The 22,632-nt window shown below is 41.1% G+C and overlaps 1 protein-coding gene across 1 annotated transcript in view; it reads left to right on the top strand.

Annotated features, from left to right (window-relative positions):
- Positions 1 to 22,632, top strand: part of fat3b (FAT atypical cadherin 3b) — a 67,569-nt gene that overhangs the window by 18,852 nt on the left and 26,085 nt on the right. The window contains exons 7-31 of the mRNA XM_085289121.1: positions 3,394 to 3,455; positions 4,465 to 4,779; positions 6,150 to 6,360; positions 7,031 to 7,102; positions 8,704 to 8,840; positions 9,377 to 9,652; positions 9,940 to 10,150; positions 10,285 to 10,499; positions 10,741 to 10,899; positions 11,439 to 11,560; positions 11,662 to 11,844; positions 11,940 to 12,054; positions 12,178 to 12,459; positions 12,795 to 13,145; positions 13,455 to 13,628; positions 13,731 to 14,261; positions 15,814 to 16,178; positions 16,502 to 16,655; positions 17,259 to 17,366; positions 17,453 to 17,636; positions 19,016 to 19,236; positions 19,848 to 20,300; positions 20,503 to 20,637; positions 20,753 to 21,146; positions 22,009 to 22,205. Of these exons, the coding sequence (XP_085145247.1) occupies positions 3,394 to 3,455; positions 4,465 to 4,779; positions 6,150 to 6,360; positions 7,031 to 7,102; positions 8,704 to 8,840; positions 9,377 to 9,652; positions 9,940 to 10,150; positions 10,285 to 10,499; positions 10,741 to 10,899; positions 11,439 to 11,560; positions 11,662 to 11,844; positions 11,940 to 12,054; positions 12,178 to 12,459; positions 12,795 to 13,145; positions 13,455 to 13,628; positions 13,731 to 14,261; positions 15,814 to 16,178; positions 16,502 to 16,655; positions 17,259 to 17,366; positions 17,453 to 17,636; positions 19,016 to 19,236; positions 19,848 to 20,300; positions 20,503 to 20,637; positions 20,753 to 21,146; positions 22,009 to 22,205 (5,627 nt within the window). The remainder of the gene's footprint in view (positions 1 to 3,393; positions 3,456 to 4,464; positions 4,780 to 6,149; positions 6,361 to 7,030; positions 7,103 to 8,703; positions 8,841 to 9,376; positions 9,653 to 9,939; positions 10,151 to 10,284; positions 10,500 to 10,740; positions 10,900 to 11,438; positions 11,561 to 11,661; positions 11,845 to 11,939; positions 12,055 to 12,177; positions 12,460 to 12,794; positions 13,146 to 13,454; positions 13,629 to 13,730; positions 14,262 to 15,813; positions 16,179 to 16,501; positions 16,656 to 17,258; positions 17,367 to 17,452; positions 17,637 to 19,015; positions 19,237 to 19,847; positions 20,301 to 20,502; positions 20,638 to 20,752; positions 21,147 to 22,008; positions 22,206 to 22,632) is intronic.

Below are 22,632 nucleotides of genomic sequence, written 5' to 3'. Positions count from 1 at the left end.
ACAGGGTGTTAGATGGAGTGCTTCTTGTAAAAACACGCATGTTTGCAGAGTGCCATGGTGGCTGTGTGACCTTTTTTTTAAACAACCTTCTGTTCGATTGAATTGGTTTTGTTATGCCAGACACTTGGGTACACACACACACACACACACACACACACACACACACACACACACACATATATATATATATATATATATATATATATATATATATATATATATATATATATATATATATATATATATGTGTGTGTGTGTGTGTGTGTGTGTGTGTGTGTGTGTGTGTGTGTATATGTGTATATATATGTATATATATAGCCTGAAAATGACCATATGTATGTCTTGCCCTATGGTGTGAGGACGATCATGAGGAAGTTTGTGGATCAGCCTAAATCTTATTAATGTTCTTTAAGTGGGAAATACACCCCTCATAACACAGTATGTAATTTTGGATTGCCCACAAGGTTCCACTGCTCATGAAGGCAGATACAGGCCCAACTCAGTTTGTCAGTGGACATTTAAATGATTCAGAGAAGGCTTGGTAGAAAGTGCTGTGGTCAGAAGAAACCAGAATCAACCTTTTTGACATCATGTGAAATGCTGAGTCTGACTCAAAAAACACAGACCCCCTCAGTCATTTATGGAGGTGGAAACATTATGCATTGGGACTGTTTTTCTGGTATGGAACAACTTCTCTGCATTGAGGGGCCAATTGACAGGGCCACGTAGCATAAAATCACGGATGAGAACCTTCCCTGAGCCAGAACACTGATGAACATGGGTTGTGGATGGGTCTTCCAACATGACACTGACTCAAAACAGGCCACCAAAGTAACAAAGGAGTAGCTAAAGGGGAAGTACATTAAGGTCTCGCCTAGCAACTCTCCAGACCTCAATTCTATAGAAAATCTGTGGAGGGAACTGAAATCTTGGAGTTGCCAAGTGTCAGCTATAGGATTGTCTGTAGAAAGTGTCTGTAAAGAGGAATGAGCCAAAATCCCTCTTGAGCAACGCAGTATCACCGACAAATGTGTAATAGACATGCCAGTCCACCGTATCCAGTTCACAAATACATATTTCACTTAATGACATTCAAATCACTTTAGAATTTGAAAGTTTTTCTTCAGTATTTTTAGTTTTTTGTCTTTCTCTATTAAAATGAAACGAACCATAAAAGTTGTTCATTTCTTTGTGAGTGAACCAACTTAAAAAATTATCAGAGGACCAAATGATTATTTCCCCCACTGTAAATATGCTACTTATGAATTCTCCCCATTGAATTCTTCCTGATTAGCAGACACGTGACAAGAAGGTTGGCAACAAAATTTAAACAAATGATAGAAAATTTTAAATAAAAAGGGACGTGTAAAAAGCACGTTTTCCACATTATGTTCCAATATCAAACAATAGAGGGAACCAATGCCACTTAAATAATGTATTGCTGTTGTATCCATCACGTTAACCTTGTTGATTTTTATTTTATAACATAAAGCAAAACCTGTCAGTTTTGTGTAATCTGTAAAAACAAAAAGTCATAATTTGTCATTGGATCAAACTGTCTTTGGGAAAATTACAATCTTTCTAATGAATCGTTTGATTTTGATTTCTACATCTTAAAGGGATTAAAAAAAAGGAAGATGTTCCAGTATGAATACTTCAAACTTGAAATTAAAAATTAGTTTTTTTAGTGTAGCTCGAATTAGAAAATAAATGAGGTGTTATGTGGGTAAGAAGAAAGCGGTGAACTGAAGTTTGTATAATGATTTAAGACAGACCACTGGACCATCACTTTTTGTGTGTGCATGTGAAAGTATGGGTGGTGAATTTTCAAATTATTGCTTCTTTGTCCAATTAAAACTGAGTGTAGTATGACTGCAGATGTGCTGCAAGCTGTAGATCATTGATTTTTATCAGAGTTGTTATTCGCGCCGTGTTCTGCTGAACAAGCCCCTCCTCCTCCTTCCAGTCTGTCTCCCAGAGCTCATGACCGCTGCTTTAGATTTACTCCTAATTTGCTTAATTGAAGTTAGCCTGCATAACAAGCTCAAGGTGACACTGTGATATGTGCAAGCTTGTGAATGTGTGTGTGTGTGTGTGTGTGAGAGTGTGTGGTGTGTATGTGTGCGCACACCAGGATTTTAGTCTACCCATTGAGCGTTTACTGCACAGCATTTTAGGCACCCAGACTAATCCTACCCCTCTGCAACGCTTCATTACACCGAAACAAAAACACTCAAGCACCACCAGTCACCAGTCAAGCACACTTGCTCTAATAACTTCACATAAAAGTGCACGCAGAGGGATTTCTGTAATATATACTTTTTAGTTATTGTGTGTGTGCGCTGTGTGTATATGGATGTCATTAGTTGCACAGACATGCTGTTACTCTTTAATTATAAGCACCTGCTGTGAGTGAAAAAAAGGATACTGCAGTACAACAAAGAGAATTTTTTTTTTTTTTACTGAAACAAGAATCATCAGTGACCTTTTCCCTTTTGCATTTGTTTGTGCATCTTGGGGTAAAATAGCTCCAGGCTAAGACAAATGTTGACTTACGGTATCTTAATGTCCCGAATCTGCTTATAGATCAATGCTTATGTTTCTTCCTTAGTTTCCTTGTTTGTACGAGTAATGTCTGAGGAGCTTTTTGTTTTATTTCCAAAGTTTTTACTGACTGAATCTGGCAGTTATTAAGAAAATTCAGTTACTTTGCTGGGGCTTACCTTCCTATTAGGGACAAAAAGCATGTGGCCTCATTGTAAATCATTTAGGCAGGCAGCGTTTTGAATAAGCAGTGGGAAAGATTTCCAGGAATTGAAAGCTAATCAATATAGCATACTATGAAAAATCCTCAGCTACTATGAACTAAGTGAAAACATGGCTGTATGTGCATATATGTGTATGTGTGTGTGTGTGTGGGGGGGGGGGCTTTTTAGTTGTATAATGAAAGAACGTTAATAGTTAAATCAAATAATAGGAAAAAAAATAGCATCAAGAGAATATGAAGTTGTCATTGTGTCTGATTTCCAGTGAAGCCTGATACAGTTTGTCACACCATCCAACCATCATCTGAATGAAGCTGATCGATCAAAGCTATTATGTCCTGGTGGCTTGAAAGCCAACTAAATGACCCTCAGTTATCCAGTACCGTTTGTGCTGAATGTGAATGGCTCAGTTGGGGTTGTAGTATGTAGTTTTTTTGGTGATGCTTACATGCATGCGGGCTTACGCATGCATAAATAAAGTGACTCTAATGACAGATATATATTTTTTTTCTATAAAGCCAGTGCATATTGTCATGTACAGTAAATGTATAGTGCAAGCAATAAAAGCAGTTTTTATTTGTTATATACAACTTTGCTTTTCTTTTTCTTTTTTTAAAATGATTTTTAGGTCTGATCACAACAACAGCGAGGAAACTGGACAGAGAACAACAAGCTGAACACTTTTTAGAGGTACAGTAAAGCCTGAACCGTATTCATAGGTTCATATTGATATTATTTATCCAGGCCTGCCACTTGCCATAACCTACTATTAACAAAGACAGGGTGGAGGACAACCCTGGCAGACCCTCAAGGCTCCATAAACTGTGATGAATGGCTGTAGTTTTGGGCCCCAGGTTTGGGATTTTCTAAATGTAATCATTCATCATTGGTTATCTTCTCCACTCAGGACGGGAACAGGGAGGAGAGGAGTTGGTCTGCCCAGCATTTGATAAGTGCAGACACTAGGCATACAGATAGCTGGGTGATTACCATTTCTGTTGCTCCTGCAGCTCTGCATACAGATGAACCTGATAATCACAGATTCTTGACTTTGTGGACATGAACAAACTTCTATTCCCCCACACTTCGCTTACAACTTATTAAATGCCATTGAATTCACGAGCACTTTGCCTTTCTACAAAATGGAATGAAATAACCTGCAGTTGACCCACACGATTGCACCTGTGTGCTTTTGTTATGTGTTCTATTGTATGCCCGAATTGCCAATTGAGTTGTCCAGACTCATGCTGCCTTGTTTAGCTCCCATACTTAATAAATGTATGGCAGCACACTACAAAGTGAAAGAAACAGTAGAGAGAAAACTGCCAAGAAAATATACTATTGTGGCCAACTTGGAAAGAAACAAGTAAAGAAGTCTTTGTTAAAACATTGTTCTGAATATCACCCATGCATGCCACCCACTGCTCAGCCTGACTGCTTATGCTGTCTGTAATTAATAGCCTAGTGAAGAGTCAGGCTGGCAGCAATGGTGTTCACCCCTATCTGATCCAATTGATCCGTGATCAGCCCTCTGCCACCGCCTCCAGGGGATCAATAATACAAAGAGATTTCCCGTGAGCTCAGCTCCACGTGGCCCTGCCCTCACACAGCATGAGCAAGATTTACGATATCAATAAAATGTATGTGCTCCCTAGTAAAATCCCATGCATTTGTGTGCTTGTGTTCACGTTTTTCCCAGATTACAGTAATAGATGGCCCGGTGACCACACGCCAATCTACTGTGTGGGTCATAGTTCACGTCCAGGATGAGAACGACAACCCGCCCACCTTCCCAGAGGTCACCTACCGCATCAGCTTGCCCGAGCGAGACAGGAACAAACGCGGGGAACCCGTGTACCGTGTCTTCGCTTACGACCGTGATTATGGCGCCAATAGCAACATCACCTACAGCATCATTAGCGGTAATGAGGACGAAAAGTTCAGTATCGACCCCAGGACTGCTATGGTGTCGTCAAAGAAGATGGTGACAGCAGGCAGCTATGACATCCTCACTGTGAGTCTCTCATATCAAATATAAAAGCTATCCTCGTTTTTAAAAGGAAAGCCTGTATTTGAAATCTGTGGGGAGATATGGCAGACAAAAGCCAGCACTCAGTAACAACAGTCTAAATTGCTGAAACGGCCTTCCTTGAGATAAGACTTTAAGGCACAGTGCTGCTTTTTTTCCATGTCTTGAGTGCTGCGTTTTCAATTCCGTTTCTTACAAACTAATCACAGCCAGTGTGCGCTTGTTAGCTCCTAAGGCTCTGCTTTCAGGGAAAGTTGGCAGAAGCAAACGCAGTAACTTTGCCATGTTTCATCAGGCAAAAGCCCAGGTACTGGAGCACACACATTATTCTATTGCCAATAAATTCAGCAGCAGAGTGGAGGGGTTGTGGGGTGGAGTGGTGTCGATGGATACTAGGTGGCATGATAGATCTTAGTTGATCTAGCATGAAAGGGTACTTGTGGTCAGACTAATATTACAAACAAACACAAATTGCATTTTTTGCATCCATATTTATACACTGGCCAAACTAGTATTGTATTTGTGTTGGGTGCGAAAAAGGCAGACTAAGCTATTGAAAGCCAGGTAGTGAGGCTCATCTCATTAATCTGCATTTGTTGGGATCAAAGTTTTTGTATGGATGGGATGTTATTTCTAGGCTATAGATGTAGTTAATCCACTCTAGGGGCAGTCAGTCAGTGCAGTGGTGATCAGTATAGATTATGATTGTAGGTTTCGTGGTCTATGAAGTGGAGAGGAAAGAATTCTAATGTACTCAAAGTTTTTGGTTGGCCTGAATACATGCATACTAATAGCAAGTAGTGGTAAGTCCTCCATTTGCTTGTGTTGGTATGGTGGCCCTGAAAGGTCAAATGCATTGCAACTCAAAAAACAGAAAATAGAAAAACACTGTAAAATCAGACAAAACACAACAGAAATGGAAAGAAAATTAAGCAAACATCATGAAACGAAATAAAAGTGTTTCTAGAGGGAAACAATAATGTGGTGGAACTACTGCAAAGAGTAAACGGCTAATACCAAACGTGTATCTACAATATTATATGAATCATGTGATTTTAATGCACATATTGATATGCAGCTTTTTCTTCTTTACATTACCGATGAACCCTCTGCTTCGTTTGAGTGTGTCTCAGTGCAATCCTTCGCATGTTTTGGTTTCTGTCACTCTCACAGCTTGTTTTGTTTCATGATTTGTTATTTGTTTGTTTGTTTTTTATATTTCTGTTGTTTTTCATTCAGCACCCTGAGGCAACTGAAATTGTCATTTTTCTATTTGCTGGTGGTTTCATAAGTTGCAGTCCATTTGATCTCTCAGGGCTACCAAACTAATTTATCTATATTGTTCCTTCTCTTAGATAAAAGCAGAGGACGGTGGCGATCCGCCATTATGGTCTACTGTTAAACTTCATGTAGAGTGGATTCGTAAACCTGCCCCCTCACCAGTGCCCCTACTGTTCACCCAGCGGTACTACAATTTCTCCATTTCGGAGACAGCTACTGTTGCCCAGCCAGTGGGAGTCGTGGCTATCAGCCAGTCCAGCACACCTGTCTGGTTCACTATCATTGGTAAGAAAATTAATATAAGATACTGAACTAACAGAGAGCCAAAGGACAGTACATACTCTGAATTTTCTCATAAAAGTGTCCTGGTTACACTAATGAAAAGTTACAAAGTGTTTCTTGATAGTGAGTTAGTAATAAATTGTTCTAGTTTTCATCATTATTGTCTTGACTCTGGTAAAAAAAAAAAACAGATCTCCTCCCTGGTTTTTAATAGAACAACTAAGGAATATTAACTTTTATTTGATAGTTAACATTAAATAAAAATGTAGAGCTGTTAAATCAAGAAAATATGTTTAATATTTAATTGTTCTTTTTTTAATAGACAGAGAAAATGCAATGTGCAAATGTTTTTCCCAGTTCATTCTTAGTGTTAATGTTAGATGAGTAATCGTACAGAAACGGTTATTCATATTTCAGATAGTTTTAAAAAATAAAAGCATTGGGGATATTTTATTTCAAACTTCCAGAAGTAAGCTCTTATCACCCACCCTTAGCTTAAGTATTCTAATGAAAAGTCAATTTGTATCACTTAGTGACACATATATATGTAAAAACGTCAAGAGGTCAACTTTGCAGTGCTGTATATAAATCATCCAAACCTTTGATCACAGGGATATCCAGACTTCATGAATATTTATATTCTCTTTTTTCTTTCCTCTCTCTCACCTTTAAGGCGGGCGCCCTGCCAGAGAAATGTTCTACATTCCTCAGAATGCATGTGGAAGAAACTGCTCGCTTGACACAGGTCGGGTCAAAGCTAATTTTGCCACACCTTTTCCCCCAAATGCTGCAGGTTTGAAGAAATTAAGGAAATCAAGGAAATGTAGCACGCAGTTCCATGACCTTGTTTAGCCAAAGGCAGAAGTGATCGATCTGAGTTTGGAATAGTAATCTCACACAGCTCCACTAATACTATGCGGTATCATTATCTCTGCCCACACAAGACAGGTTTGTGCTATTAGTTCAGCTACATTGTAGCTACTTTGGAAAGTTGCTGCATTTCTGATAGAAGCAGCCTGTAATGATACTGCTCCCCCTTCCATAAGGCCTCCATACAGTATTTTTATAAAACAACAGGCTATTTTAATGTTTCCACTTAAGGCTGAATTCAAATGCACCTCACTGTTTTTTAGCAGTTATGGATAAACCTTACAGTGACTAAAACAAGTACTAAGAAATGTGAGAGGAATTGCTCTTACAGTATAAATGACCCTTCAGAGATTTAGCACCCACATTTTCAGATGCTCCTTAGATTTACAAAACTTCACAGAGCTCTAGCCCAGTGCTTTACTGTCAAGCCCGGCAGCATTAGTATTTCGGATCACTCTCACTGCTTTGTGCATCATTGGTCAGCCACTGCAAACAACTGTGGAGCTGAAACTGCACTGGAGCGTTTAGCAACTAAAGAGGCAGATTGTATTCCTCTGGTGGAGACCAAAGCCAGATCTGAAAATATGGGATACTTTGCTTACATTTGTTAGGGGCTATGTACAGTTTGAGAGTTTTGCATATAATTGCTTTTTTGTACTGCATTTCTTTTGAATCACACTAGAGAAATATTTGTTCTTAATCATTTTTATGGCACTGAATGTGATTTTGTGATATAGATAGACAGAAGAGTTTGATTCTTATACGGCTTTCTTATCGGGCGTGCTCTTCCTGGATTAATAACAGAACTCTGAGGCATCATTCCACCCTGACAGGAAAAGAAACTAGTGATTACATGCTGTAATTTTCTTTTTTCTCAATGCTGTGAGACTGATCCCTCGTAGTGTTGAATTGACCCACTGCTCTGCCATGAAAAGTAGAACAAAAAATAAATAAACAATGTGAGATCCTGTATTTTGCTCCCACTCAACATGCATCAGTGGTTGTGTGAAAAATGCCCAATCAGTATTCATATGCTGAGGGGTGCTCAGGCTCCCAGATATCTCGGGAGAGAAGCTGGAATGAGAGGAAGGATGGTACCGAATACCTAACACATATCACTCCCCTCCCTCACTTTAATCAAACATTAAGCCTTTAAACTGTACACTCGCCGCCCGTGGAAAAGACCCTGCTGCAGGTTTTTGATCTCTGAGATGGGTTGTGTTTTGGAGTGATAAGACAGATGTTTGCGTGGCTGTTAACAGCTCTCAGGCTGCCAAGTGGGTTTGGTGCTACATCACATTGCATTTCAGTTCATTTTATTTCACAGTCCCTCCAGCTCCAGACGAAGGCACCTGGCCAAAACAATTACACAGTAATAACTTAGAGCACCTGAGTCTTATATGCAGTGCGAATACTAAAAGGCTGACACTAAGTGTGTGTACGGGGGATGGGTGTGTGTGTGTTCATTTATTCCAGGGAGCTTTGACATGCAGTTTGACCTCCAACTGGGGGTGGGGACTCTAGTCGTGGCCAAGCCCCTTGATGCGGAGGTGCAGTCTGTGTACAACATGACGGTACAGGTGACAGATGGGACCAACTTTGCCACAGCACAGGTACACAGAGTTTTGATTTGTTATGCACTGGCGCTGCCTCTCATACGCCCCAGACCCACATCAAATTAAATTATTGTTCCCTCTTTTCACGGGGAACTGTTTACGCTCAGCTTCGCTTCCTCTGCTTGCGCTCGGTTTTTCTGAAATTATCTCATACTGACTATGAAATGTGCTTTTGTTGCCCTGCTTTGACATTCCCTGTGCTCCTGCTGTCGGGGCTCCCCTACTGGGTATATCTTGTAAGGGAAATCCTTGATATCAGAGAATTAATGGGATTACTCTGGACAAATAAAGGTCAAGATACAAAAAGAACGTCATGCCTCTTGGAGAACGCTCGCTCTGGCTTACCAGTCTGCCATTAATAGGGCCTTGTCTTAATGCAAATAGTGTTCAGTTGTGTCTGAGCCTTGCATTTACTCTACAATTGGATTGAGGATTGTCAGTTACCGAAGCTAATTCGACTCCAAGTCTCCTATCACTGTTTGCCACTACGCTGACTATGCAGATTTCCCCTTTCCTATCTCTTCATCATTCAGGTGTTCATTCGAATACAGGACAGCAACGACAACCCTCCAGTTTTTTCTCTACCAGCTTATGATGTCAGCGTATCTGAGGACATACCAGTTGACATGGAGCTGCTGCGGGTCAGAGCATCGGACATTGATGAGCGTGCCCGTTTGAGCTTCTCCATCTATGGCAGCGTAGACCCGGCCAGTATGAGGCTGTTTAGGGTCAATCCTGGCACAGGAGTTGTCTATACTGCAGACAGGCTCGACTATGAAGCCCGGACACAGCACATCCTCACTATTATGGTGGGAAAGGAAGCATGGACGACAATCTGTTCGTGTGTGTGTGTGTGTGTGTGTGTGTGTGTGTGTGTGTGTGTGTGTGTGTGTGTGTGTGTGTGTGTGTGTGTGTGTGTGTGTGTGTGTGTGTGTGTGAGCTTGGATGTTACTGTGAGTCTCTATGCGCCACTGTGCTATCCAATAAATTATGTCCGTTTTGGCAACTGTGTCTGCCTCACTTAATTTTTGCTGATTTTGTTCTTTTATCACCTCGTACAGCTCTATCCATATTCATCTCTCGTTTGCTGCTTTAGGTCAAGGATCAGGAGTTTCCATTTAACCGTGACCTAGCTCGTATCCTGGTGGCAGTGGAAGATTCCAATGATAACATTCCCTACTTCACCAGCACCGTATACGATGCTACGGCCTACGAGACTTTTTCTGTCGGCACGTCTGTAGTGCAGGTGACGGCTCTAGACAAAGACAATGGGATTAATGGGCAGCTCACCTATACTATAGAAGCAGGTACGGTCCAATGTGCAAGAAGATTATTCTCCTTTTGATTTGTATCTGTGCTTGTGTTTTAAACAGTGTAGTGACCTGTGATTTCTTTTTGTATCCTCCTTTAATAGTGTCTGTAACCTTTCTGCTACTTTCAGGTAACACCGGTGGTGTGTTTGGCATTGATAATACCACAGGCCTTATCTTCATTGCCAAGGAACTGGACCTCACTTCTTTAGGCTTTTACACCCTCAGTGTGCGCGTCACAGACAGTGGATTTCCCCCATTAATGGCCACCGCTTCAGTTCGCATTTCCTTGATCCTCTCAGACTTCTCCAAACCGAAATTCTCTCAGAAGGAGTATCAGGCTGAGGTAAAAAAATAAAAAAATAAAAAATAAAGTTAGAGATAAATTACTGTCTGAAGGGAGAAGGCTGGAGAGGGTGGGAGAGATAGGAGGAATAAAGACAGCTTGGAGGCGGTATGTGTGTATAGAGGTTAAATGTCTAGACAGATATACAGGAGGTAAGAACGGTATTTTTCAGGAAATGGTCTATACAACTCACTCAAGTTCTGAAAATCTACCTGTATATTTCTGCTCTTTGGCTTTATAGATTATGGAGAACAGCAAAACTGGAACTTACGTGATCACTGTTAGCGCCCTCAGCCGCTCAGCACTCATTTATGACATCACCAGAGGCAACGAGGAGCGCTGCTTCTTTATTAACCACCATACCGGTGTAATCACTACACGCAAACCGCTGGACTTTGAGGTTTGTTAATGTTTTTTATTTTTTGGTTATATATTAGATGTATAGATGCTTAGCAGTCAAACAGTGGGGCTTCCGTTCTGTCCCAAGTGCATTTTGTAGGTGTGCCTTTGACCCAAATATATAGTCAGTCATAAAGAATTATATTCAGCCAAAAAAAGCAACAGCAAACAAGCAGTCCTGGAACAGATGGTGTGGCCCTCAGAGCCGTAATCAGCATTACATCTAATCACTCACTGTGATTAGATGAGAAAAAAGTAACTGAGAGTGCATAAATATGCAGAGGTTCTCCAAGATGCTTCTAACAAGCTGTCATTTCAGTCACTTGTTTGAATATACCCTGAGGACAAGGTATTGTTGGAAAGGGAAAGGATGGTAACATGAAATATTTATGTGATTTAATTTCTATTTCCAAAGATTTATAGCATTATTTTTAAAGCCACTGTCACGTTCTTCTTTATGCAAAAAAAAGCTGGCTTTACATCGGATCTAAATTGGATTAGTTTTTTAAACAATTTCACTGGATTTCTTTGCTTTGCCAGCAAACAACATCTTACTTTCTGGTGGTGCGTGCCCTGAGCATGGCTGGAGTGGAAGCCAGCACCTCCGTCATCATACAAGTAGTAGATGTGAACGACAGCCCACCTGTATTCCAACAAATCAGGTATTAGTTGTTGTATCAGTTGTTGAGTGTTAAAAAGTGATTTTCTCGACCGACCTAAGAAATATTTGACTGACATCAGCGTTACCTTTTTCTCCTAACAGGTATGTCGGCGTAGTCAGCGAGGCTGCTCCAATCAACAGTGTGGTCCTGGCAGAGGACGGTAACCCTTTGGTCATCCAGGCAACTGATAAGGATCGCAACCACAATGCCCTGTTAGTGTTCGAGATCATAGGTGAGACTGCTCGGATGTTCTTCAGCGTGGACTCTGGGACTGGATCGATCCGGTAGGTGATAATGCTGTGCAGAAGTTGAATCACTATTGATCTGATTAATTTCCTTATAAGTTGATATATAATGGGTTTGTTTAAATGATTTTTAGAACAATTGCCAGTCTGGACTATGAAACCTTCTCTGAGTTCGTCTTTCGGGTTCATGTTAGAGATAGTGGCCAGCCTCCACGGGATGCTGACAGCCCAGCAGAGGTACTTATAAAGGTAAGCAAATAACATATGAATCAGCTTTCATTGTCTCATAAACAACTCTTGACTCACTTTGAGTTCTGCGTTATCGTAGTCATTTCTCAACATTATTTTCACTCCCTGTGTACCACGTCTTAGGTGATCAACATCAATGACTCGCCCCCTAAGTTTTCCCAGGACACTTACGAGACGATCCTCTTGTTGCCTACCTACATGGGTGTAGAGGTTCTTAAGGTTAAGGCTCTTGACCCCGATATGACCTCTGACCCCACACTTAACCCTGACAAGTCTATCACACCACAGCTGCTTTACTCTTTGGTGGATAGCAATGTGGAGTTCTTTTCTGTTGAGCCATACACTGGACTTGTGACCGTCATCAATCAGAGCCTCAATAAAGACCGTTATCGCTTCAATGTGAAGGTAGGTCTTTAGTGGACATGACATACCATTTGAAAGTCTTTTCATCATTCTGCTATCTGGACTAAGCTGGGCAAACATAATAATGATTTCCTCCAGAAGGTCAGATTCCTGGGTCAGTGCAGAGTTGTGCACATAGAGCCCAAAATTATGTGGTGACTTGTTACGGGATACATCATCTGCATGACTCAGGATTTTCTGACCCAGGATTACATCCAGAATTATTTTACTGTTTTTATTAAGAAAATAAGGGCAGTCAAATTGAGCTAAGAAAAAAACCTCCAGCATTACATTCTCTGCCATAGCTAATTCTGACTCATTTATCTTCTTTCTTTAAGGTTTGGGATGGACGTTTTTCCAGCATGACACTGGTCACGGTGCTTGTCCGAGAAGCTATAGACAGCGGAATTCTCTTCACCTTCCCAGTTTACTTTGCCTCCATCCCAGAGAACATACCCAATATCACCTTAGCGACTGTGGTGAGCACAGTTGGTCACCGCCTCAACGAGCCACTCAAGTACACTCTGCTGAACCCCGTTGGGCGCTTCAGCATTTGGCCCACTTGTGGAGCAGTGTTCACTACCGGTGTGCCTTTTGACAGAGAGGAGAAGGACAGTTATGAATTGGTGGTGGAGGTCAGCAGGGAAGATGAAATATTGAGGGTGGCTAGGGTGATCGTGCAAGTACAGGTAGGTATGGAAATCATCTGCCTGCAAGCATGCTTCTAGTTGTTGCTTTGTCTGTCCATCCTTCACACTTACAGTAATGCAGACTTGGGCGTATTGGGGCAGTCATGTGTTTTCAATTCTTTTGGTTTAGAATGCTTTAAATACGTTTTACATTGTTGCTTGAATGTGTTTTTGTTATAGACTAATTTGGTAGGACAGTGGTGCAGTGGTCAAGAGTTTGCGGTGCAGATTTTGTGTTGCTGAACAACATTAACCCTCCTGAGCTTTAAAATGACCCCATTATGTTTTTCTTAAAATCAAATCTTCTAGGTGGAGGATGTAAACGACAACTCTCCACAGTTTGTGAACCTTCCCTACTACGCTGTAGTGCAGGTAGAAGCACAGCCAGGATCAAGTGTTTTCAGGGTCTCAGCTACTGACAAAGACTACGGTCGGAATGGACAAGTGACGTACAGCCTTAAGGAGCAGCACAGAAACTTTCAAGTAAGTAAAACATCTTCCCTTATTTTATATGGGAGGCTGTAAAATGTTATAATTGTGCAAATTCATGAGTTGGACTGATTAATGTCTATAAATCCCATGCAGGTGCACCCTGTGACAGGAGAGCTGACCTTAAAGAGAGCCTTCGAGGCAGATTTATCTAACGCAGAGTACAAACTGATCCTCGTGGCGACTGACGGTGGCTTCCCTCCTCTGTCCAGTGAGGTGGAGCTGCCTGTTAGTGTAGCAAATAAAGCTATGCCAGTATTTGACAAGCCTTTTTATGGTGTCACCGTCAAAGAGGATTTGGATGTCTCCACCTCCGTCTTGTGTATCAATGCCAGTAGTCCCGAGGGCCAGAGCGTCATCTTCACCATCACAGATGGAGACCCATCCCTCCAGTTTGACATTGGCTTCGACACAGGAATCATCCGTGTGATTTACCCGTTAGACTATGAGACCACACAGTATTACCGTTTAACGGTGAAGGCTACCGATACACTGACCGGAGCTAAGTCGGAGGTTGATGTGGACATTGTCATGCTGGACGTGAACGATAACCCACCGCTGTTCCTGAACACTTCATACTCAGCTGTGCTCTCTGAGAACTCCATGATTGGAACGCCCGTCTTACAGGTGTGTGTGCGTGTGCGTGTGCGCATGCCTGTGTTTGCTGAGTTAGTCCAGTGTGTACTCTAACTGAATGAGTGTTTACACTTAAGAGTCACTTCAGCAGCATTGCGGATGGCTCATTTATTCATGGGAAGATGGTGTGATATTTGCCTAGAAATTTCCCAGTGGAAGTGCTTGACCTTTAATACAATAGTGCTCTTTTTTCATTCGGGAACATATTTCTGTTTACAAGATGAGAACATCATATGATTGAATTTGGATTTTTCTCACATCTTTTTAAGTCAGTCAGCAAAATACTGTAGGCCCGTGTCCCTTTTTACTAGCATTAAAGTGTAAAAGAAACAGATTTAAGAACAGAGGCTTATAATCACTGAGCCTTAAAATATGCTTTGCTCTTGCTCTGTTGTACTGCAGTATTGTTTACCATGTGGGTCGTATTTAACCTGATCAAAAGCACATCTCTGCCTCAGCAGTCAAATAACAGATTTCTGGACATCCAAGAAGGGATGCCAAATGGTTTGGTATCAGTACATGAAACAGTCGCTAAGAGATGACCTAAGTTTCTGTTTATTAGCTCTGAATGGCTATAATGGGCAAAATATAAAGATAACGTTGATAAATTAAAAATCTTGGTGGTCCTCCTTGGTATGAAGGTCAGCTTTTTCAACTTTAGTGAAAATTGGGGAGAAATGTTTGGTCTATAAATGTACGGCATCAGTACGGCAACCACATCAGTTAAATTAACGCAAATTAAATTAACATAAGCTTGGTGAACTGAGTTTTCCCCAGGTCGTTGATGAACAAGTAGGAGATCTGACTGGCGCAGCCTGGTGAAACAGTGCGGCCTCTCATTGTTTTACAAGACAAAATAATTGTTTGTTTAAGTCTAAGAAACCAAAATGCCAAAATATATTTTTGCTTATTTCAGTGACCTCTAGTGGTTATGTGCTGTGTTTTTTGTAGTTTCTCAATATCAAAATATCAGTTTCTCGATATCTATTTATTATAGGTACAGCTGGCCTTCATATATTTGAAAATCATGCATATGTTTTAAAAGTTAACTGCACAAACTCACTTCCAACTTTGACCCAATTGTGGCATTACATTACTCAAGTCACAGATATAAAAAACAGGGGACCAAATTTCAAAACCTTTTATATTTGTTTAAAAGAGCTGCACAGACTCCGACAGAAGTAAAAACACTTGGAGCGCTATGACCGACTAATCAGATTTTCTGTTTGGCTTCCATATGATTGTTCCACCTCCTTCTTTAACATTATATCACAACTTTTAATATTTTTATATTTTATTACTTTATTTCTGTAAATGTAGTTGTATCTCAGCAAATGTTCACGCTGAATGTTAAACAAATGCTTTGACAAGGTTTTACATGTCTTTCTATCCTATTCTCAGTAAAATCTGGAACGTTATTTACTTTTTCAATTGGCTGCAGTGGTGGTGTTGTACCCACAGAGTATGTGTGGGGTAAGCAAATCAGCCCTTATCTTGAATAATGCATGAGGCAGGACACAATTGAATGTAACTCTCCGTGTAGGTGTTTGCCCAAGACCAGGACACAGAAAAGAACGGCGTGGTGAGTTACCAGATCCTATCTGACATCTACAACAGCACCGACTACTTCAGCATCGACAGTAACAGCGGGCTGATATACACGGCACGTCTGCTCGACTATGAGCTCATCCAGCGCCACAACTTCATTGTCAGGGCGACGGACAGCGGAGACCCTGCCCTTAGCAGCGATGTTACTGTCTCTGTGACTGTAACTGACACCAATGACAACCCACCTAATTTCAGCCAAATGCTGTACGAGGCCTTTGTCAGCGAGCTGGCTCCCAGAGGACACTTTGTGACTTGTGTTCAGGCATCAGATGCTGACATCTGTGATGCCAGTAGGCTGAGGTAAGGAAAAAGACGCTTTGAGAACTTACCGATTCTGTGTTTTCTCTGTAGACTTGATTTACCTTTGAACCTAGATGCAAATCCTCTTTAAGAATTTTTCAGATTGTCACCTCTTGAAAAGCACAGTGCAGTGTTTTGGTTTGCTAAAATCCCAGTAATCCTGGTTCAGTTTCACACGAGGCTTTATTTAGATTTTTCTCAAGCAGTTTTGGCTCAGCACCCCCTCAAGACAAGTAGACACTTGTAATTTGCAGCACCTCTTGAGCAAAATAACTTTGTAGACCGTAAGCAACACAAGCTCTCTCTTCTTCCTCCGCCTTCAGGTACAGTATTCTCTCAGGAAATGAGAAAATGACTTTTATGATGGAGCCAGATACGGGGGTGCTTCGTCTGTCTAACAAGAGGAGACAAGGCATGAAACTCTCCTATCAACTCAATGTGTCCGTGTCGGATGGAGTCTTCACCAGCACTGCTCAGGTGAGACAACTTTTGGCAGTTACGTATTCGTTCTGTCAGCTGATTTGGTCTTTTTTTAAGTCTCAGTAGTCCTTATACACAGAAAATGGGCTGACCTTCTTCACCGGCCTGTCAAAATTATTACCAACCTTCGCTGCTGCTCAGTGTAACTGCTGTTTCTCACAACTGCCAGCTCCACAGTGGGAGGTTAATGTCTCGCCATATCAGATTTACTTTGAGGATAAGCTGCCAGCTGGAAAAAATACTCACATCTGTCTCTTAGTGGTAATTACAAATGGGAGATTTGAGGGGGGGTTGGGTCATATATCACACATTTCTGTTGCAATAACACATCACCCCATTCTTAAAGTTCTTCTTCTGACATACATGAAATATATGTGCAGCAGTTCTTCACGGAGGTGTCAGTATCTGTGTGTAATCCGTGTGTAATTCAAATCAGTAACTAATTGTTCACAACCCTGGTGTTCTTACTACTGCTTTGCCTTTTTGATTTGATCGTGTTTGACAAATCAGCCGGTGATGTTTGTTGGGATGGCAACAGCAGCATGTCAGCAGACAGTGAGGATAATGATGATGGAGTGATGTTGCGATGGTGATTCACAGGTGATTGTACGTGTCCTGGGAGCTAACCTGTACAGCCCAGTATTTAGCCAGAGGTTCTACTTGGCTGAGGTCCAGGAAAATGCACCGGAAGGGTCAAAGGTCATTCAGGTAATTTCACTTTTTCAGTGCACTGAATTAATGAATACAAAATAACACAATGAGGAATATTGATGAATTTCTGTGTGGACATACAGGTCCGCGCAACAGATGAGGACTCTGGACTGTACGGACAGATCACCTACTCGTTCATCAACGACCTGGGGAAAACTCAGTTCACCATTGATGCAGATGGGGTCATTTCCACTGTTCAGAAATTAGACCGAGAAAACCCTTTCAACAAGGACATGGTGCTAACTGTGATGGCCCTGGATGGTGGAGGTAACTGTTTCCCTAAAAAGCCATCTTCAAATCAGCTAATATAAGTAGAGATTCTCCGATTGCAATTTTCTTGGCAAATTTCATTTTCCTGTTTTATTTCTCCGCATGACCAAATTTTCTTACTAATAAAAATAACTGAGAGCATATAAAAATAAAAATCAACTTTTCTTCAACACAAAATATTTTTAAGTTTAAAAAGTTTATCTAAGTTATTTAACTTTACAGTTTCACCCCAAACTGCTCTCGATGAAATAACTGAAAATAAAGAACTCTGCTGCTGGAAAGAGTTATAAAAAATTGACTGAAATTGAGCTGCTGTACACCCACCTTTACTTGGCCTTCACCAAAAAAAAGCAGGTGCAATAGATTTATATAACAAAAGTTGGTTACATACATCAACCCTTTCCTCTTTTTCACTTGTCTTCACAACTTTCCTGGTAACTGCATTGATGCTTCTATTGCTCATACAATTTCCTTCATTAGCTTTTTCTTTGCGGGGCTGCCCCTGCAGTTTACTTTGGTAAACGAAATGCCATCATTCACTTTCGGGAACGTCCATACTAACCATGCGTTAGCATGTTGCGTTGAAGGTGCATAGACTTTTTTCCTGTTGTGCATCGATTCATTAATCCTAAATCGATTTTTAAATATATATGAACTATTCCAACAACCGCCAAACAGTTAAAACAACAAATGAGAGCAAGTAAACGGATACCGCAAAAAGATGTAAACAGAAACTACTGAAAGCCGACATCTCACAGGTTCCGAAGCTGAGGGTTTCCTCACTCTCCGAGCAAAATACATTGAACCAGTAGCAAAAGAAGATCACAACTACACTTCACATTTGATAAACATCGTCATGAATTCCCTCTTGCTTTGGCAGTTTTGATGAAATCACACTTCCTGCAGAGCTCTTTCACTCTCTCGGTGTACTTCAAGAACAGTTTCCCCATCTTAAATCTCTGTTTTCTGCATTATTTGCTTGCTTATTGCACACCAGTCTACCATTGTGTTCAGCGCTGTCGCACGCTGTTTTTTTGTTGTTGTTGTGTTTTGTTTTGTTTTTTCAAAAATGACCTCCGACAAGAAAGCCTCATTTTTGCTGTTCAATATTGAAGAAATTTAAATTTTTTTTGCCAAATTGGAAAACACTTAAATGTCTCTAATAAAACCTCTGTAACTGTAATGTTCGTTTTTTAAACTACTGCAGAATATTTTAATACTTCTGACTGTCTGAGTCAAAATTGAATCAAATCAAATCAAATTGAATTGGGACCTTGTGAATCAGAATTAAATCAGCTATAGAAATCAGTGATAATACCCAGCGCTAATCTGTATCATTTGTGCATATTAAATGTATGTGTGTTTTTATTTTCCAGGCCGTGCATCATTTTGCACGGTACGGGTGGTTCTTGCAGATGAGAATGACAACGCCCCCCGGTTCAGAGCAGTGGAGTATCGTATGAGCATTAAAGCAAATGTTGCCAAAGGTTCTCTTGTCACTCAGATCCAGGCCACTGACCCAGATGCTGGGTCTAATGGAAGGATCACATACTCACTTTACAGTGAGGCACGCCTATCTCTGGTCGATGTTCTGGAGGTCAGTGCATGTTGCTTTTCAACTTCTTTTTGACTGCCCTTTGTAAAAAGAAAATTAATATCTATGCAACACATAAAATCACATAAAAATGCAACCACATGCAATCTGCAACAAATTGATTTAAAACTCATTAAAGCACAAACTCTTTTAGCGGTAAACTTGATTTTCAATTAAGGAATGTTTTCACATGACCCTCCGTTCCCACTTCAGGGGATTAAAAGCCATCTGTTTGCTGTAGATTATGTATTTTTAATCATCTAATCAAAATGATGTTGCATTAGGGTTGATGCTTTGGTCAATTTTGAAAATACAATTAAATTTAAATAAATGTGGGCTATAAATAAATCGAAACACCATGGGATTAAAGGAATATAGCTGCAACTTATAAACACTGTATGTCGCGGTGAAGCTTGAAGGGCATTGCGGTTCAGTTTGTGCGCATAAAACCGTGACGTTCTCCTTGTATTTTATTAATGTTAATCAAAATGATATAAAAATAGCAACAACTTTCGTGGTTTGGAATTAAACACATAACTACAAATGTCAACAGTTTAAAAAAAAAAACTCCCAAAAGCTGATTTAAATAGCCTTGTGATTTTGCTGGTGTTCAGGTGGAGCCAGACAGTGGCTGGATGATGACTAAAAGCACAGTGGACCACCTCCAGGGCACTGTGCTGTCCTTCTTTGTCAAAGCCACAGATGGTGGTTCTCCGGCTAAGCACTCCCTGGTGTCCGCCTTCATCCACGTAGTCCCTCCAGATGCATTCGTTCCCTCGTTCAGCCAGCCTCAGTACTCCTTCACCATCCCTGAGGACACAGCGGTAGGAACCGCCCTGGGGTCTGTGTACATGGGTGCTGGACAGACCGGGTTCTTTAGTGCAATCGCAGGGGAGACGCTTGACAGCAACCAGGAGGGGACCTTCCTGGTGGAGAAGGAGACTGGTCTCATCCGTCTGGTGAAACCGCTAGACTATGAAGAGGTCAGCATCTTCCGCTTTAAAGTTGCAGCAACAACAAGACGAGACCTGATTGAGTCAGTCTCCACTGTAGATCTGGAGGTTAAGGTTGGTACCACAATGCACTGCAGAAGGATAGCATTTGCGTTCTGTTTTTCAGTTGAATAGGGAAATGTGCATATGCAATTATGGATTTTATGAAATAATTGCAGATTTATGTGATAAATTAATTAAAATAGTAAGAAGGGGGTAATTGTGCTGTCTTTTCATTTAGACTTTGTTCAGCTGAAGCAGATTTATTGTTTTATAGATTCTGGACGTCAATGACAACAAGCCGCTGTTTGAGACCAGCACCTATGTAGCCACGGTGATGGAGGGGATGCCTGTGGGGACCAGAGTGGTCCAAGTGCGTGCTCTTGATCCAGACTGGGGCTCTAATGGGCAGGTGTGTGACAGTCAGGTTAAACTGTGAATCATATGTTTGTGAATCTTTAAAACAAGCATTTTTCTAAATTCAGAGAGCTACAGGCGCTGCTATGCATCCTTTATTTGAATTGCAGGTGACCTACAGCCTCGGTCCTCTGCTCACCTACAATCTAGACTTGACAAGGGATGCCAGCTTCTTCTCCGGGCCTGTGTCTACCACTTCTGTCTTTGCCATTGACAGTAAAACAGGTTGGATCACCACAGTGAGTCAGATGGACCACGAGGCCTGCTCCAGCTACAGCTTTGAAGTAGTAGCGTCTGATCTGGCCGAGTTACTGCCTCTCTCCTCCACCACAGTGGTGACCATCACTGTGTCAGACGTCAATGACAACCCGCCACTGTTTGAGAGGGAGCTGTACCGAGGTGCCGTAAAGGAGAGCGATCCCCTCGGTGAAGTGGTGGCCGTTCTGAAAACCAAAGATCGAGATGGCACGGATCAAAACCACCTCGTCAGCTTTTGCATCACTGGTGAGGACACTGAGACAACTAACAGAATGCTGTCCCGCGCACTCTGTGCTGCAGTAACTCTTCATCTTGCAATGAGATGAGACTGTGCTGCATCAAAATCATTTATTGGTCTAACATGGTTTCTGCTCCAAAGGTCAAGTTATAAATTAATTTGAACTGATATGCCAAAACCAGCTTTCCTTTAACTTGTATTTTTTTTTTCATTTTAATATTACAAAGTGCCCATTATACTATGAAACAAAAATGCTTTGTAGAAAACCTTAATCTACACTCATGTGAAGAAAAAATAAGTTTTTGCACTATGACAGCTGGGACGGGCTCGTGGCTGATGGATAGAATTATCAGGCAGGTGCTTCTAATGAAATGCACTTGATGAATTGATCATTCTCGTTCACAACCTTAGCTATTACTTTATGCGTTCGCGCTTTAAAAAAAAAATGAAAATAATAAAGAGCATTGCTTGGCCTCTCCAGAAAAACTCTGACCTTGATAATGAGTAAGAGCACGTCCATTCACAACACACTGTGTGTTAATGATTGCGGATGATGTATTTTGTCCTTGTTTTCTGGCATTTAAAAAATACAGATCGGCCGAGTGAAAGTGTCATAAAAGGTCAAACTTTTAAACTTTGAAGGGCCACGGCCGCTGCCCTACCCGTCTGGTTTACATTATGAAGATGGTTATTGATTGCACCAAAAGGTGCCTGCATCATTTTTTATGTGCGGTTGGAGAGAATCTTGTTCTCATTCATCTTGCGAATGAGTAATGACTCGCAGTTTGTTTACATTTAATATAATACATCTTCACTCCTTTCTTCACTTTTTAGTGTCAGCGCTTTAATTCTCATCTGTATGACCTCCAGGGGGAAATCCACGAGGAGTGTTTGGCCTGGCCCTTGTGCAGGGGGAGTGGAAGGTTTATGTGAGTGGTCTGCTGGATCGCGAGCAGCAGGACTGGTACCTGCTCAACATCACTGCCAGCGATGGCCTTTATGTCGCTCACACCGCAGTGGAGGTTACAGTCATGGATGCAAATGACAACAGACCCATCTGCAACCAGGTCAGGGATAAAGACAAATGGAAAGTGTGCAAAATGAAAATATGCAAAGTAAACAAACCAAGAGGAGCTTGTGGAATGTATAGAGCATTGCAGAGTAAATGGCTCTATCTGCTGTTTGTCTCCATATTCCAGTTAATTTTCTGTCTATAAACAGAGAGAATGCATTGCTTGTGACCATGCATGCAGTCATGTATGCTTGTTATTGAAAAGATAAGTTAGGGCATTGTGTTTGTGGACTGAATGGGGAAAACAAAAGCTGTTTATCAAAGAAGGAATTTTTAATCATTTTATGTCTCATTTAAATTGTTTTCTTTTTCAATCCCAATGAGAGCGTCAAGAGTAGTGGAGATTCCCAGTTCCCCCAATGATGAACTTTCCTTTGGGTAATCTTAACGCTGGCTTAGCTCTGAAAATTCAGCTGCGTTGA

Source organism: Mchenga conophoros, linkage group LG10 (assembly GCF_057382185.1).
Source record: "Mchenga conophoros isolate Kocher_MC1m ecotype Shallow Benthic linkage group LG10, M_conophoros_male_GT1.1, whole genome shotgun sequence".
NCBI lineage: Eukaryota > Metazoa > Chordata > Actinopteri > Cichliformes > Cichlidae > Mchenga > Mchenga conophoros.
This window is presented reverse-complemented; position numbering and strand designations above follow the sequence as displayed.